Source organism: Bombus vancouverensis, chromosome 7 (genome assembly GCF_051014615.1).
Source record: "Bombus vancouverensis nearcticus chromosome 7, iyBomVanc1_principal, whole genome shotgun sequence".
NCBI lineage: Eukaryota > Metazoa > Arthropoda > Insecta > Hymenoptera > Apidae > Bombus > Bombus vancouverensis.
The window spans coordinates 10,248,586-10,263,009 of NC_134917.1; the positions used below are offsets into that span (position 1 = coordinate 10,248,586).

The following is a 14,424-nucleotide window of genomic DNA, read 5'->3' on the forward strand; positions in this document are numbered from 1 at the left end:
CGAGCAACGAAGAGGCAGTCAGACGGAGATAGAAAGGAACAAAGAGAAAGAGGCGACAGAGTAAACCCGACGTCCGTCTGGCTTTCCGAATGACGTACGTCTAGCAGAGTTTTTCCTTGCATACGAAATTACGTGTATTGCACGGCAAGAACTCTGATCGCGATCGAATATTTAAGGTTATCACTTGGTATTTCGATTCGGGGAACTGTTTACTGTATTATAAATCTTTAAAAATTATATAAATAAGCAGATTAGCGTAATGATATATTTCGACTGTTCTATACATTATGATAACGCACGATTAGTATCACTGGAAGTAATATACGTTTCATAAAATTTCGAATATGAATATGAAAAGTAAGAGAAATTATAATATAAATATTTATCTCGTTATATTTCAAGGTGCAGTTGAATTTAGTGTTTAATAACTAACTGGTATGTTAAATAATTAAATTGCTGAAACTTAAGCAAGCGTAACCAATTTCATTCAAATATTTGTAAATGTATGCTGTGCTGTGAACAATCTGCATTCGATACGACAAGTTTATGCGAATACATATCTCTGATACAGTTAAACGATATACCTAGCCTTAATGTTATACTACGTTTAGTATATATCTACGATTTACGAAACATTTTACTAAAGTAAAGACTCAGAAAAATCAATTTATCTTCAACAAACGATTACTGCTTACGAAAAACATATAGATACTATGATGATATAGATAACTTGCGAATCTTTTTTCTTACTTGCAATATCTTTCTTGAAAAAATTTAATTTTTGCTAAAATACTAATTAAAATGTGTCAATCTATATCATTGTTATTTTATATTTATTATTCTCGTTATTCTAGTTATACATAATAGAAATGCATTTTTTCATGTAGTTTAAAAAGAAGACGTAGTACAAAAAAAAGAACAATTTTGCCGAAGACAAATATATTTATCATTTACCTATTTAATACTTTATCAGAATATTAGTTTGCGTATATGCAACATCGATGGTAAATAAATTAAAAAATTATTTTCTTTTTAGAAAAAATCTTCTGACATTAGAATTCAGTTAAAAATCTTCATTTTGCAACGTGGAATAAAAATATTTTAAACTGATATGTAACAAGTAGTTTCACAATAAAAATCTGCCGGTCGTAGTCTTTCGATACACCGAGTGTCGTTCTATAGTCTACAGTCTAGGGACTGGCATAATATTTTGATTTCACGCTGGAATGCCCACCTGTCCTATATAATATGTCCGGTGAACCCTGATGAACCCGAAACCGCAACCCAGTGCTTGTTCGAGTCATCCTTAGGTCTCCGCCATTTTTCTTTTTTCTTCTTTTTATCTCTCTCGCGGTAAATCAGACGCGAAGACAGAAAAATTTCGCGGTTCGTCAAAGATTCTTATTGTCGAAGTGATTTTCTACGTCTAAACGATATTCATATGTGTCTGCGTGTTACACGAGAACCGTACTTTTAATTCCGCGATCGATCGTACGTAGCAAATGGTACGATGCAGTTTTTGGTTATTTCATGTAATTTTCTGTGGAAGTGAAGGGGTCGATGCAAGGACAAATTGCGATTGGTGCAATTTCGAATGGTTTTCTCTTGCGACCCTATTTCGGTGATTGGAATGCAGCGTATAATTTCAGTTGGTGAAATTGCTTTATTACTTTCACCCCTGACTTGTGAATTTTCGCTACAGCTTTTTCACGAGCGGCAAAAAGTACGGGTAACGCGATCGAAACGCGAATACGTGCCCGGAAGTCATTCGTTTCAAACGCGCGTTATTAAAAACACTCGAAACTCGTGAGAGACACCTTATTTACCAGAGGAATAAACTGCAATAGATTATTGTTACTATTATCTTCAAATAATAAATATTACATTGCTGCATACATTGTGAGTGCATTTTTTTACAAATTTGATTCACAAAGCCCATCCATCGTAGATATTGCCTCTTTTTTACGCATCTCTAAATTTGTTATCAAGAGTTAATGATTTAATCTTTTCCATCTAAACTGTTGTGTAATATTATTGATACCAGATTCGTGTTCGTGATACCACCTTCTGAATGATCGTCAACAAACGAATGAAAAAATGTTACTTCTATTTTCTATAAACTCTAGAATCACAGTTTATATCAGCCGACGTACCAATGTTACATCTATTATAAAACCGATAGTTTACGTAATAGAAACGAAGAGATGAACAGAATTTATGCAGTAACTGCAAGTTCTCAAATAATTCAAGAAGCGTCTATATTCGAGATAGGGCATTTGAATTTGTATTTGTGCTGTAACTTTAATGTCACAAATCACTGCGCAAATACAGATTCGAATGTTTTATCTGGAATATACTCGTTGAATATGCTTATTGAATCAACACGTTCGATATCGTACGATCGCTTGCCTGAATAAAGCGTGTCGTCGCAATTACAAAAGATAAAGTAGCAACGTAGCAAGAAATCTAAATGAACATAAATCGTGGAGCCGAGAGTGGTGGTTTCACGGCGGCTGAAATGTGCTTGACAAAAGAAAAGAAGGTTTGCCTTGGCACTTGTTTGACTCCTCCTTCGTTCGTTTCACTCCACCTCCGGTGGAACGATCGGTTTCGTCTCGTGTGCCATTAAGAGCAGTGAACTTCTCTCCTCGTCTCGTCGCGAATCAGCCAAGACGTATATATATATATTACGCGTGCGTCCAGGAAGATGACGAAGCTCCGTCGACGTCGACGTCGTTCCTCGTCCTCGAGATCTCCCTCGTCTTCGTCACTTTCAGCAACGTACGAGAGACCACCTCCGGGGCGCACGAGTGTTTGATAAACCGGTTAAGGCCCGTCCCCGGATCTGTTTGCCTTTGGCTTTTGTAACTTTACTAGTGTTGTGACTCGACTTGGAGCTAACATGAAAAAAGGGTCCGCGATGGTACCCCGAGCAAACAGTCCGTGTGTGTCCCGGATCAACACGGCGCACGCCTCTATCGGCGACCGTAGCCTGCTCACCGACTGGGATGCGGAGGACGAGGCGGACAACACCGGACGATACTTTTCACGATACCTTCGCCCGTGATCGAGGAAAGCGAGGCGTCTCACTTGCGCCTCTCTCCCTCTCCCTCCGCCTGGCCTACCCTCTTCAATAGCTGGTACGCCTAAAGTCCGAGATTTGCTGTTTGGATAGCAGAGGACAAAGTAAGGCATCAAATTATTACGAAACGCGCAAGATAAGAGAGCCTACTTTACAGACATTTTCATGTGTACTTAATGGGAGTTTTGAATGATTAGGATTGTACTTGTTATTATTAACAGTTCGTTGAAGGGATAGCTACGTGTGACAGATAAAAGTATTTCCGTAGATGGTTTGTTGTAAATAGAATTAAACAGAGAAATAGTTTCTACGTTACCAGGTATTTAAAATTGTGGTCTATAAGAGAAAGAGGAATTTTTAAATTTGATACCTTGCGAAGTATATAATCTCACAAACTATCTTTTTGTGGAATTTGATTGCGAGGTTCTCTTGAAAGATATTTACGTCATAAATATTGATTCCTCAATACTCTCGGAAAATATTAATCTCAAAAGTATGGATTATTACATTGTGAATACTAGATATATCGTTAGGTTTTTCATAAAACTTCATGGATTTGTCGTCTATTGCTAACATATGTATATTTATACATATATATACTATGTTCTTAACTATGTTATATTAAAGTATACCTCTTTATACTATCGTCATTTGTTATTGCAGCTAATTAGATTATATCGTTGCATGTAATTTACAAAATAATCGTAAAAATAAGATTTTTTGGATTTTGTATTTTACTTTCTAGCGAGATATAGTAACGAAAAACAGTATTCGTGAAAATATCCATGTCTAAAGTTAATAATGTCCGTATATAGAAAAATCGATTCCCAAGTTACGAGCTATATATTTTTTAACGAGAAAATTATCTAACGAAACAAAAATCTAGGAATATTTTATAAATATATATTGTGTTCTTTGTACGCGTTCATAAAGTAGATCGTATGAATTTATATAATAAGCCAATTATGTATAATAAGGTACACGATGTATACATATAACGGTTAAGATAATCGATATTGTATTATGGGGTCAAGAATTTCAAGAAATTTTCGTATTGTTCTAAAATAAAACTAGCCCTGATATTTCTCAAAGATCGTCGTCATTTATAGTTACGAATCATTTTTTAACTGTTGTAGAGATGCTGGCAAATATAAGGAGGGTAGAAAGATAAGTTGCACACGAAATTCAAGATCCCGTATCGTTTTACGAAAATTTTGATTTGGATTTATTTTAAATGCGAAGGACCAGTTTCTCGAGGCTCGTTTCTCTCGCTAGTTAATTTATGTTTTTCAAGGCGATTTATATGTCGGATTGAATTCCGACTCTGTAATAATTATACGATTGGTTCTCTATCCAGCCACGATGGTTAATTTACAACCATGTAATTAGATAATTTTTTCATCCGGAATCGAAATATTTGTCCAGCCTTTCGTATCGTTTTCCTTGATTCATAATCATAACGTAAACTTCTCTAGAGAAAGCCGAGCGCATGCAAGAGAAGGATCGAACGAAATAAAAAAAGATCTAAGTAGACCGAACGTTATCTTTCTTTCTGGAAGTCACTTCTGAAGTCAAATAAACACCAACTAGAATATATGTTGTTTTGGTTCAATGCTTCGCCATCCGTTTACTAATTTTTCCCACAGAGAATACTGTATACTATCAATGATTGATGATGTTCTAATCGTATTCGCTCGAATAGAAGCTATGTCACACGAAGCGACGTTGGAGCAATATATACGTCTTTCTCTTATCTGCATTGTATAATGCATGAGAAGCACGCGCATCGTTATCATCGTGAAAAATAACACTTATATTCATTTGTGTCCTAAACTTGAGATTACGATTGAAGAAAGAAATAATATATACCTTCTGTCCTGTCGAGATAACTTTCCATTTAATGTTTATATGTGACGTAACGTTCTAAGTTCTTTGCCGCATTCCCTTTGCGTCGATAACGCTGCTATCGATTATAATTTTCTTCGGTCGAGGCGAGTTTCATCTCTTTTGCTCTAGTTACGAAAAAATCTTGGTTTAATCGGATGAATTACTAATTTCACACGAATAGATTCTAAGGGCAATTTTTCTGAAAATGATTCGATCATGCTCGGTCTGTATAGATAACGTATAATAATGAATTCAATATCGGATCATACTACAAACAATTTAGTTCAATTATTCTATCTAGATTATTACAGTAGATATATTTAAAGCGGGAAAACTTCTTCGCAGGAATCTAACGGGGAAATGAAAATTGTTTTAATAATTTCTCTATCTTATGAACGTCTTACCGATGTATACCTGTTGGACAGGTGAGCAACAAATACAGATATTTAATTGCAAGTTGGCAGACAATTTCATCGGAAGACAATTACTTCCCCTTCTATTGAAAAAGTGAACACACTATGATTACAGCATATAAGATACTATCGCACGATAATAAATTCAATTAGCTTATTCAAGAGTCGCGTTTGATAAATATTGATTATCGTATAATTATGTAAAGGAACTCCAGTTGCTTTTCGACTTACTGTAATCAAGGACTGTTTTGCTCGTAAAATCAAACAAGTAAAACAAGTCGTATCATTTTAAAAAGAATCGAATAATATTATTTAATTTGTTAAAGAGAATAAGGCGAGATGGTAAGAGTTGCATCAATATTTGTTTCAATTATTAAAGATTCTATTATTTTCTTTGATTCATGGAATAGCTTTAAAATGTTTGATCGTTATACTTTCTCGTGGCAATGGAATACGTCAAATACGTGTTAACATCTTAGATTATTTTTTATCTATCGAAAAGTCATTCACTAGCAAACATTATCGAAATTATCATAAATTATCAGAAAACCGTGGCGAAATATAATCTTCGTCGTTAAAAGGCAAATGACACATGGAATTTTTTTATATCTCAACATCAGAAACAATTATACTTCCAACGCTGTACAGTCGTTTAAATGTTTTCTCTTAAAAGATTTTTTAATCGTGCTACGCGCAAATAAAGAAAAAAGTGGCTGAAGCATCGCGAGGAATCCTCACGTGTCACTGCATCATTATGTACATTACGGCAAAACTTGAAGCTAGATGCACCTTGTCGTTAGTTCTTTCCTGCAAGTGATTCCACGAAATGCTCATGGTAGAAATAAATTGCAGTTTTCCAGTAAGTACGGCTAAACAAGCGGACACGGGCAGTCGGTCGTGCTTGAAAATTTAAAGAAGCGATAAAACCAATCGTTCGTCGATCGTATTTAATCGAGAATTTTTCAGCATGATCGATTTTTGCTCGTGTCATCGCTCGTTCCGCGTTTTGCAACGTACAGAAAAACAGAGAGCATTTTTTCTCAAAGAAATGGAGAAAAGATAAAAGCTAGAGAGAAAGTGGATAGAATTTAGCAATGTACACACACCGCCTTAGTGTGGCGAGGGCGAACGCTCCAGCCACCAGCAGCTCGTAGATCATCTCTTCCTCGTCCTTCTGTAGGAGAGTCTTCGGCTTCTCCCGTCGATACCTCTTGCTTGCATCCACTCACGCACTTCCGGTCCCACCGCGACTCGATGTTTCCCCCGGGAAAGTCAGTATCCTTCGAAATCGAGATCGATAGAAGCGAAAACGCGAGACGCGAGACGCGATGGCCGATGATGGCAAAGGCCTAATATATGTATGTTATTTTCGTGAAACGTAACGAGATGAGATTGCCGGCGAAAGGAAGAAAAAGATAAAAACGATCGCGTCAGATCGATGTCAGTGTGACATAACAGCGCACCAGAAATCTCCACATTGTGCGAACGTGTTCTCGTGTTGTTCCTCGTTCGATCTCGAAAAATCGAGCCCCGCGTGCTCCACCGACAGTGGCACGATTCGAGTGATGCGTCCACAAAGGAGCACGCTAGTTGACATTCGAAAGAACAACGTGTCCTTGTTCCGATCCCTTTTGCTCTGTACAGAGTTCCGAGCGGGAGAACCGGCGCGGTAGACCATTCGGCTTGCCGATCTCGTGGTGACTGAGTGGGTCCTCGGTTGCGACTCCCAGTTACTCACTCGGGCTCACGGGCTCGCTACTCACCTCGTCCTCTCGCTCTTGCACGTTCGCTCACCGCCACTCGGTCCCACCTCCTTCCCTCCTGCCACCACCTCCTACGACACCCCACCTCCTCCCTCCCGTACTCCTTCTGCTCCTCCGGCTACCTTTCAGTCCTCCCTGCCCTCCCACCTGCGGCTGCACGCCACCCTCTCTTTGCGTGGGGGATAGATACCAGGTTTCCCCGAACCTCGATCGTTTCATTACGCGTACTCTTAACCCCTTCGGCGCACTTGTCACTCGATTCATCGATCTCGATAAAGGTACTGAGTATACTACTTGAAATCCAGAACGTATAAAAGTAATTGTAACATATATCGAGTTTGATTATATTGAAGATGTTTATTGGCTAGACTAAATAACCAATGAGTTTTGAGAAATTCGAAATTCCTACAAGGTCACTCTTGAGATTAGTGAATGAATCAGTGTAAAATATTGCGAATTTGTGTCACGTGAAAGGAATTAGATGTCTTTTGATGATCTGTATGTTCGATGGCATCATGCTCCGATATGTAAGAGACATCGTGATATGATTTGATGTAGAATGACGTCGACTCCCTCGAAGATTGTGACGCGACGCAACGTTCCGATAAAATTCTAGTTCAAGTATCGAAAATTTTCTGCGCGTTTTGCTTTAATATTAAACACTGATTAAATTCTTCCTATTTCAATATAACAATCTATTCTATTTACAATTCTATTTCAACATTATTATCTAATAACAATTAATAACTAATTATATAAAGATAAAATACCTTCAAAACTTTCCTAAATTTCACTACAAACTTCCCGAATAATCCAGTAATAAATTTCCAAATCATTTAAACGCCCTTTACAGAATAGATATCGTAACATTCGCGTCTAAACATTAAAAACAAAAATATCGATAAACGTGCGACAAGTAATTCTGACACCTTCCATCAAATTAATGTCGAAAAATAAATTTATCGAAGTAGTACTGCAAAAGTTTGCAAACAATAATGACTGGCGAGATAACGAGCGCCACACGATGAACGCATTCGACACTTTTAGTATATCCACCGGGACGAAATGCCGCGCCGTCGGATACGTCACTGATAAAACATTATGCCTGCGATTAGATGTGTCGCGTCGCATGCTTTGATCAAGTAGTTGAAAATGACTTATCGCATATGCTCGATAAGGGGGCAATATTATCTGCCACAATTCAGGGTGAGGCATTTGCATCGCTCGGAGACGGCGCGTAAGGTGTTTTCTATATGCATCGGACCGCGTTCCTCGAGGTTCCACAGGACGTTCGGTCCTATTAGCGCGTGCAAATTATTCGAATATTATGCGCTGCAAATTAGAAGGCACCGCTGAGGTGGCCCGTTGCAACTCCAGACGATGGTGCCGGTCGCCTCGGGATTTTAATTTAACGATGTGCGCGCGCTGTCTTAACCTTAGGCCCCGGGACATGCGAACCACTCGCGAGGATTCATCCACAAGGGGATCGAATTACCGCGCCAATTATGGTGTCACATCGTTAATTAACCGGTAGTCGAGCCTAACGGCGTGTCGAGGAAGATCCTTCCGTAAAGCGAGTCATTTGCCGATGTGAATCGTCTTGTTAATACAGGACAAAATCGTTCCTATCTTCTAGAGTTACGCTACACTTCAAAAGTATATCTTTTCTTAAACGGAATATGTTATCAGAAATTTGCGAAAAAAAGCAGTGTACAATTATTTTGTTCTTTAATGCTATATCATAGATATTTATGGAAATTCATTATTTGAAAAGTATTACTTAAGAAATGAGATCTAGGCAAATAATTGTTTTACCTACTGAATATTATAACCAGTAATTTAAATACTTAGAACATTTTTTCACATTTCGCAACATCAAACTAATTATAGTCCCTGTTACAGTTATATGTGTAGTAGAATATTATGGCGTGATGATATTGATTTTTAAAATTTAATACACAACAACAAAATTGACATTCCCAATTGTCGGAACTCGTAGAATTAGTTTGTTGTTTAAAGGAGTTTCTTTTTTCACCATGGTATTTACCCTATAATTGGTAGGGTCTCTAACTCACTTATTCCTAGAGGATACACTAGGAATTGTTATTTTTCTGATAATTTGGAAAGTACGCATCGCGTCGTAAGATGTACCGATAACCAATGGTTAACTTAATGACTACCAATGTGTATATAATCATTGGTTATTAACCAATAATACTACATTTTGTAAATCTCTGAACATTTCTGTCTATGTATGTAAAGAAACCATGTCAATTACGGATTAATTTTCTGAACTAAAAAACGAATAAACGAGATACTTCTTCAATCGATGTCGGGAGTATCGACATTACCTCAAACAGTGATGCACACGATCGGCAAATGAGACTCTGAATTATAATTTAATTGAAAAAAAATGTATTATCGTTGCTTTTTTAACAAAATCTGCATTTATAATCTGCTAGCTTCGTCAAGAAGATAACAAGTATATCTCGCAGCAATTAATTCGTCAATAAATTAAAATTTCAATAAAATTTTTAATTACTTGATTTATAGTTGCTGGATTCTGAATTGCTGGTATCGTAAATCTATAATATCAAAAGTATACTTATGATGCATATACTTATGAACGATAACGTACATAGCAATTGTCGCATAATGAACGCAGAGTTTCCTTTTGCAAAGAAAAAAGTGATAATTGTGATGTGTTAATTGATAATAACTGTCAGAAGTTAAGAAATTTTTTAATATCCTGTACTTCGTACAATTTTTCTGCATTATTCCAGCAAGTCATGCTTACTCACGCCATTAATAATATTGTGCCAATTTGTGTAATATATGCGTCTCTGCATATTAACCGTGATACGTAAGAATATTCATGAAACATTGCTTTATTTGAATATATATTCCGTTCCATCGAATTGCATTGACATTGTCCAAGATTGGTTTACCGATAAGAATCGACATCGTCAAGGAGAGTATATACTAGGGGTTTCCCCAAGTTTTATCATTTCTGTTTTTCACATCTTCGTTATATAACGCGGCAAAGACGCATACTCTTTTCGAACAATTGGCTAGCGTACTTCGGCAGGAAAAATGGAAAATTCTCGTTACGCAAGGCTAACTCCTGAAATCGGTCGATTTCTCGGCGCACGGTCGTTGTTTCCGACACTAGTGTCGATGCAGGTGTCAAGTTTTTGCTAGTCATTAGAACGGAAATACGTGGCACCGTTGCACGACTTATTTCTCGTTTTGCCTCAGACACGTTTCTTCGGCCATTCTTTCGTCAACTTCGAGCACAGCGAGGAAGCAAAACAACCAGAGGAAGTGTTATTATGGTTGGTAGAACTGTCTCATTTTTGTTTCGTTAAAACATTGTTACGTGCAAAATATTTAAAAGAAAACGTTCTCGTTTTTTTGATCAATTTTCGGCACGAAAGATTAAAAGATTCGACCATTGAATAAACTAAGAATTGAATATTAAGACTAGAACGTAATCTGTGTAAGATACAATAAAATTAAATTTTAAACAGAATTATCACACTAATGTTTCCAAACTTTCTAATAAATGTTATATATTGAAATTATCCGTACGTATTAATTTGTTAGAAAACACGTGTTTATGAAAAAAAACAAATTAATCTGGTATTGTTATCTTTCAAAAATTTTCAACCAAATGTATCTCTCTGTAATCACAAATAGTTTTGGTATCATGTCATTGTTCGCATTAACTTGCTTAAAGATAAAGTTACCACACGACAGGTAGCAATCAGTGATGTATAGACGCCACCGCGCCGCTGAGGATGATTCACGTTTGATAACTATCTAGCACGTAAGTTTGCTTGTTCGCTAAAGCATTTATCCTTAGCAACATGAATTTAATACTTAGATACTTTTTATCGTTTAGCGATTTATATGTAACACGAGAAAGGGTTAGGTAGTATATTGTAATTAGGGAAAACTTAAGATTCCGATAAAAACAGCTAAGAGGAAGTAGTGCAGATGAGAGAGAGAAGAGGTACAAAAACTGATAGTTGGGTCGCACAAGGGGAATTAAACCCAGCTGCGAGTCTCCTCTTATAAAATCACTCGAATAGTTGAAGGCAGAGCGATTACCTGACCGTCGCATTCCTCGTTTGTTGTAGAAAAACCGTAGAGGAAGCGCCACTTCTTTCATTCGCTTTCAAGAATCGAGTGGTAGATAAAAGAACAATAAAAGGTAGCGGCTTTTGCCGGGCAATGTGAATGGCGTTTTGAACTCCCTTCGAACAGCCGTGGCACGAGCGATTTGCTGCAGGCGACTTTGCGCCTTCTCGATGCCGAGCAGAAGCTTGAAATCCATTAGTTCCGTTAACGTTCAGAGAGACGATCGAGAGAATCAACCCACCCACAGCAATGATCGATCGACGAGGAAAAAAAGATCGTGCAGCTCCGTCGATCTCGCTTCACAAGACACATTCGCGTACTCATCTCGATAATTATTAACACATACGTGTTACGCGTGTATGACGAGATCGGAAAATTGATGTCTACGAGAAAGTAAAAATAGCCGACTATGCCGTTATGTTAAAATCGATGAAACTTGCATACCTTGAACTGGAATATCTTCTTTAACCAACCGCTTCGTAATCGCGCTGTATTAATAAGACTCTGTTAAACACCGATAATTAACACATTAGAAATTACTGTAAACGCGGTATTCAGTTGAAAGCACTTGGAAAGGAAAGATGATGTTTCTCGCTGCGTGTATCGTCAAGGGATGCACTTGCGGATCGATTTTTTCGCGGCATCGGCTATTTTAAACGGAGCCACGCGTCGTGCTCGCCGGTAAACTGTTCGCTTCCTAGAAGGTTCGTATGAAACCGAGTCTGATCGTGAGTCATTCTCACCTATTCGCATTCTCCGTGTTCGATGTTAATCCACCTTGTCGACGAGCTGGTACTTCTCGATTTCACGAGTATCGTAGGACGTTGTACACCCACACACACACACGGGCGCGCGAATGAGCGCGAGCGCGAACACGAAGGGGGTCACTCGAACGATTGAGAGTCGTGATCAGCGCACGCTCTGTAAGGACACTCTCGCCGTATCGGATTAATGAATGACTAGACAGGAGTGGAACTATGAATGAACACCGCATAGCACTAGAGTACTATATAAGCGTGCACGTTGTGGGCGTCTTCTGCTCTCGGCCAATAAGATCCTCTTGCGGCGACTTGCACGCGGTCTAATACGATTACGCCGGCTTTTTCTTGGAAATTTACCGCACGATGCTGATCGCAAACGGAATACGTAGATTGGAGCCATCGAATAGATATCGCTGACATTTTAGCGTTTATCGGTAGGTAGTTCACGCGCTGAAAACTTCTATTTGATGCACTAACTTCCGATGTGATTCATCCAATTAAAAATATTTTCCAACTAGTTATAACTAGTATATATAATGACGTGATCGGGTCATCGGGTAGAAAGCAACATAAGTATATAGGAAATGATTACTTAGAACGTACAAACCAAATAAAATTCCGTTAATGTTCTTCCTTTACTGCTACCATTAACCGTGTACGAGCTTATGTTAAATTGGAGTTAAAATTCTATTTTACTCTTGCCTCTTCAGTTTTAAGATATCAAACATATTTTATTGTATCATGTGGCAATTTAATGGAGATATATCAACGTCGATAAGTAATGGGTAGGTATATAATGTATAGGTAATAGGTAATAGGTAGATACGAAAATATAAAGATACATTCAATTATTAAATATTATCTAAAAACATCTTATAAAAATGTAAAAAGAATCGCCGAATTCTACATAGCTTTTAAAAATAGCTTAATGATTATGATTTGATTGGGATTAAATGGCGAATGCTGCTTGGGTCTGGAAAGGTCAAAACAGTTTAAGGTAATAATATTGTAAAGTAAATTTTAAAAAGTATCATTATTTTATCGAATAAATTATTCGAAGAAGCTATCGAATAATGGTTAAAAAGAAACTACTTCTCCGAAATATTTCCATTAATATTTCTGTTCGAATTATTTTAAGCTCGTGTGAAAGACTTAATCTAAGAATGTTAATTTTATGGGAGAAATTAATAACAACTTTGCAATAGTGTATCAGACGATAATTGTTGAAAATACATTAGGCGGAAAATTGTATAATTTCCGAATATGTGATGTGATAAATGGTATAATAAAAGTAACGAGTTGTTATAAATGGCAATTGATTTTTTCTACTTTGCATACTCGTTTGAAAGTAGTATTTCATTTCGACAAGTCCTTATTTATTGCCAGTTTAGGAACAAAAAAAAAAGAAATGTAAATATGTACTATGTAGGAATATATGTCTATATGTGTTTAGATGTAGAATTAAGATCTATAAATTCCTAATGTATTTTGTCATCAAATCTACATCGATTCTACGCTATCGGTTGGTCGAAATCGAGTAACGTCAACGAAGGTGTATTCAGAGATGATAGAAACTTTCGTCTAATCCCCAATGAATCATACAATTGGAGGTTTTGGTGAATCCCGTGGCACGATAACTTTTATCAATTACATCATTATTTAAGCGAATCACCAATTTCATTCGCGACACTTGCGTTACACCGTACGTTGCAATTTTTTTTTTTTTACGATAACATGTTAAAACACTTTCGAAGCAAATGGCTCGAATCGCAACTCTATTGTGACAAGTATTACATAAAAATGATGAAACTACCGGTCCATTATGCATTAGATATGCGACCATAGCGGGTTAACAGTAAATTAATGCCCGATGAATAACGTCGCTATCGCCGATCGTTATTACATCCACGTACGCACACAATAATTATTACTCCTACCGCGATAAATCACAGACATTCCTACGCCGGAATATTTTACTACTGCCATTTGAAATGGTTCTAGCTGAGCAAGTAGTTATTTACGCTCAAAAATCGGAGCAAGGAGACATTAACAGCGGCACTTCGAAGCGGAGCCGATGACGCAAGCGTCACTGAACTTTGCGTGTTTCCCGCGAGAAGAATAAATCTTGAGAATGTGAAATCGTCGTTACTCTCGTTGTAACGTCGTGCTCGCGAGTCGCATGCAGCACAACCGACATCTCACAAATTATTGGTAACATCGAGGTTTCTGTCGTCGCGGGCCAACCTTCTCTGGACACCCGTTGGCCAAGGACTTTCGGGCACAAAGTCTCCCGCTGGTAATCCAGCCGAATCGAGACCGGTTGGAAAGTTAATTAAATCATTTACCAAGAGGCCCGCGATCGGTTCTTTCGTACA

At 37.5% G+C, this 14,424-nt stretch overlaps 2 protein-coding genes across 2 annotated transcripts in view; one reads left to right on the forward strand and one right to left on the reverse strand.

The window, feature by feature from the left end:
- Window positions 1-12,236, reverse strand: part of LOC117159060 (uncharacterized) — a 33,107-nt gene extending 20,871 nt beyond the window's left edge. Inside the window, 1 exon segment of the mRNA XM_033338572.2 lies at window positions 12,032-12,236. Coding sequence (XP_033194463.2) covers window positions 12,032-12,041 — 10 coding nt within the window. The 5' untranslated portion in view covers window positions 12,042-12,236.
- LOC117159026 (A-type potassium channel modulatory protein KCNIP1) overlaps window positions 1-14,424 on the forward strand; it is a 434,143-nt gene that overhangs the window by 65,426 nt on the left and 354,293 nt on the right. The window lies entirely within an intron of this gene.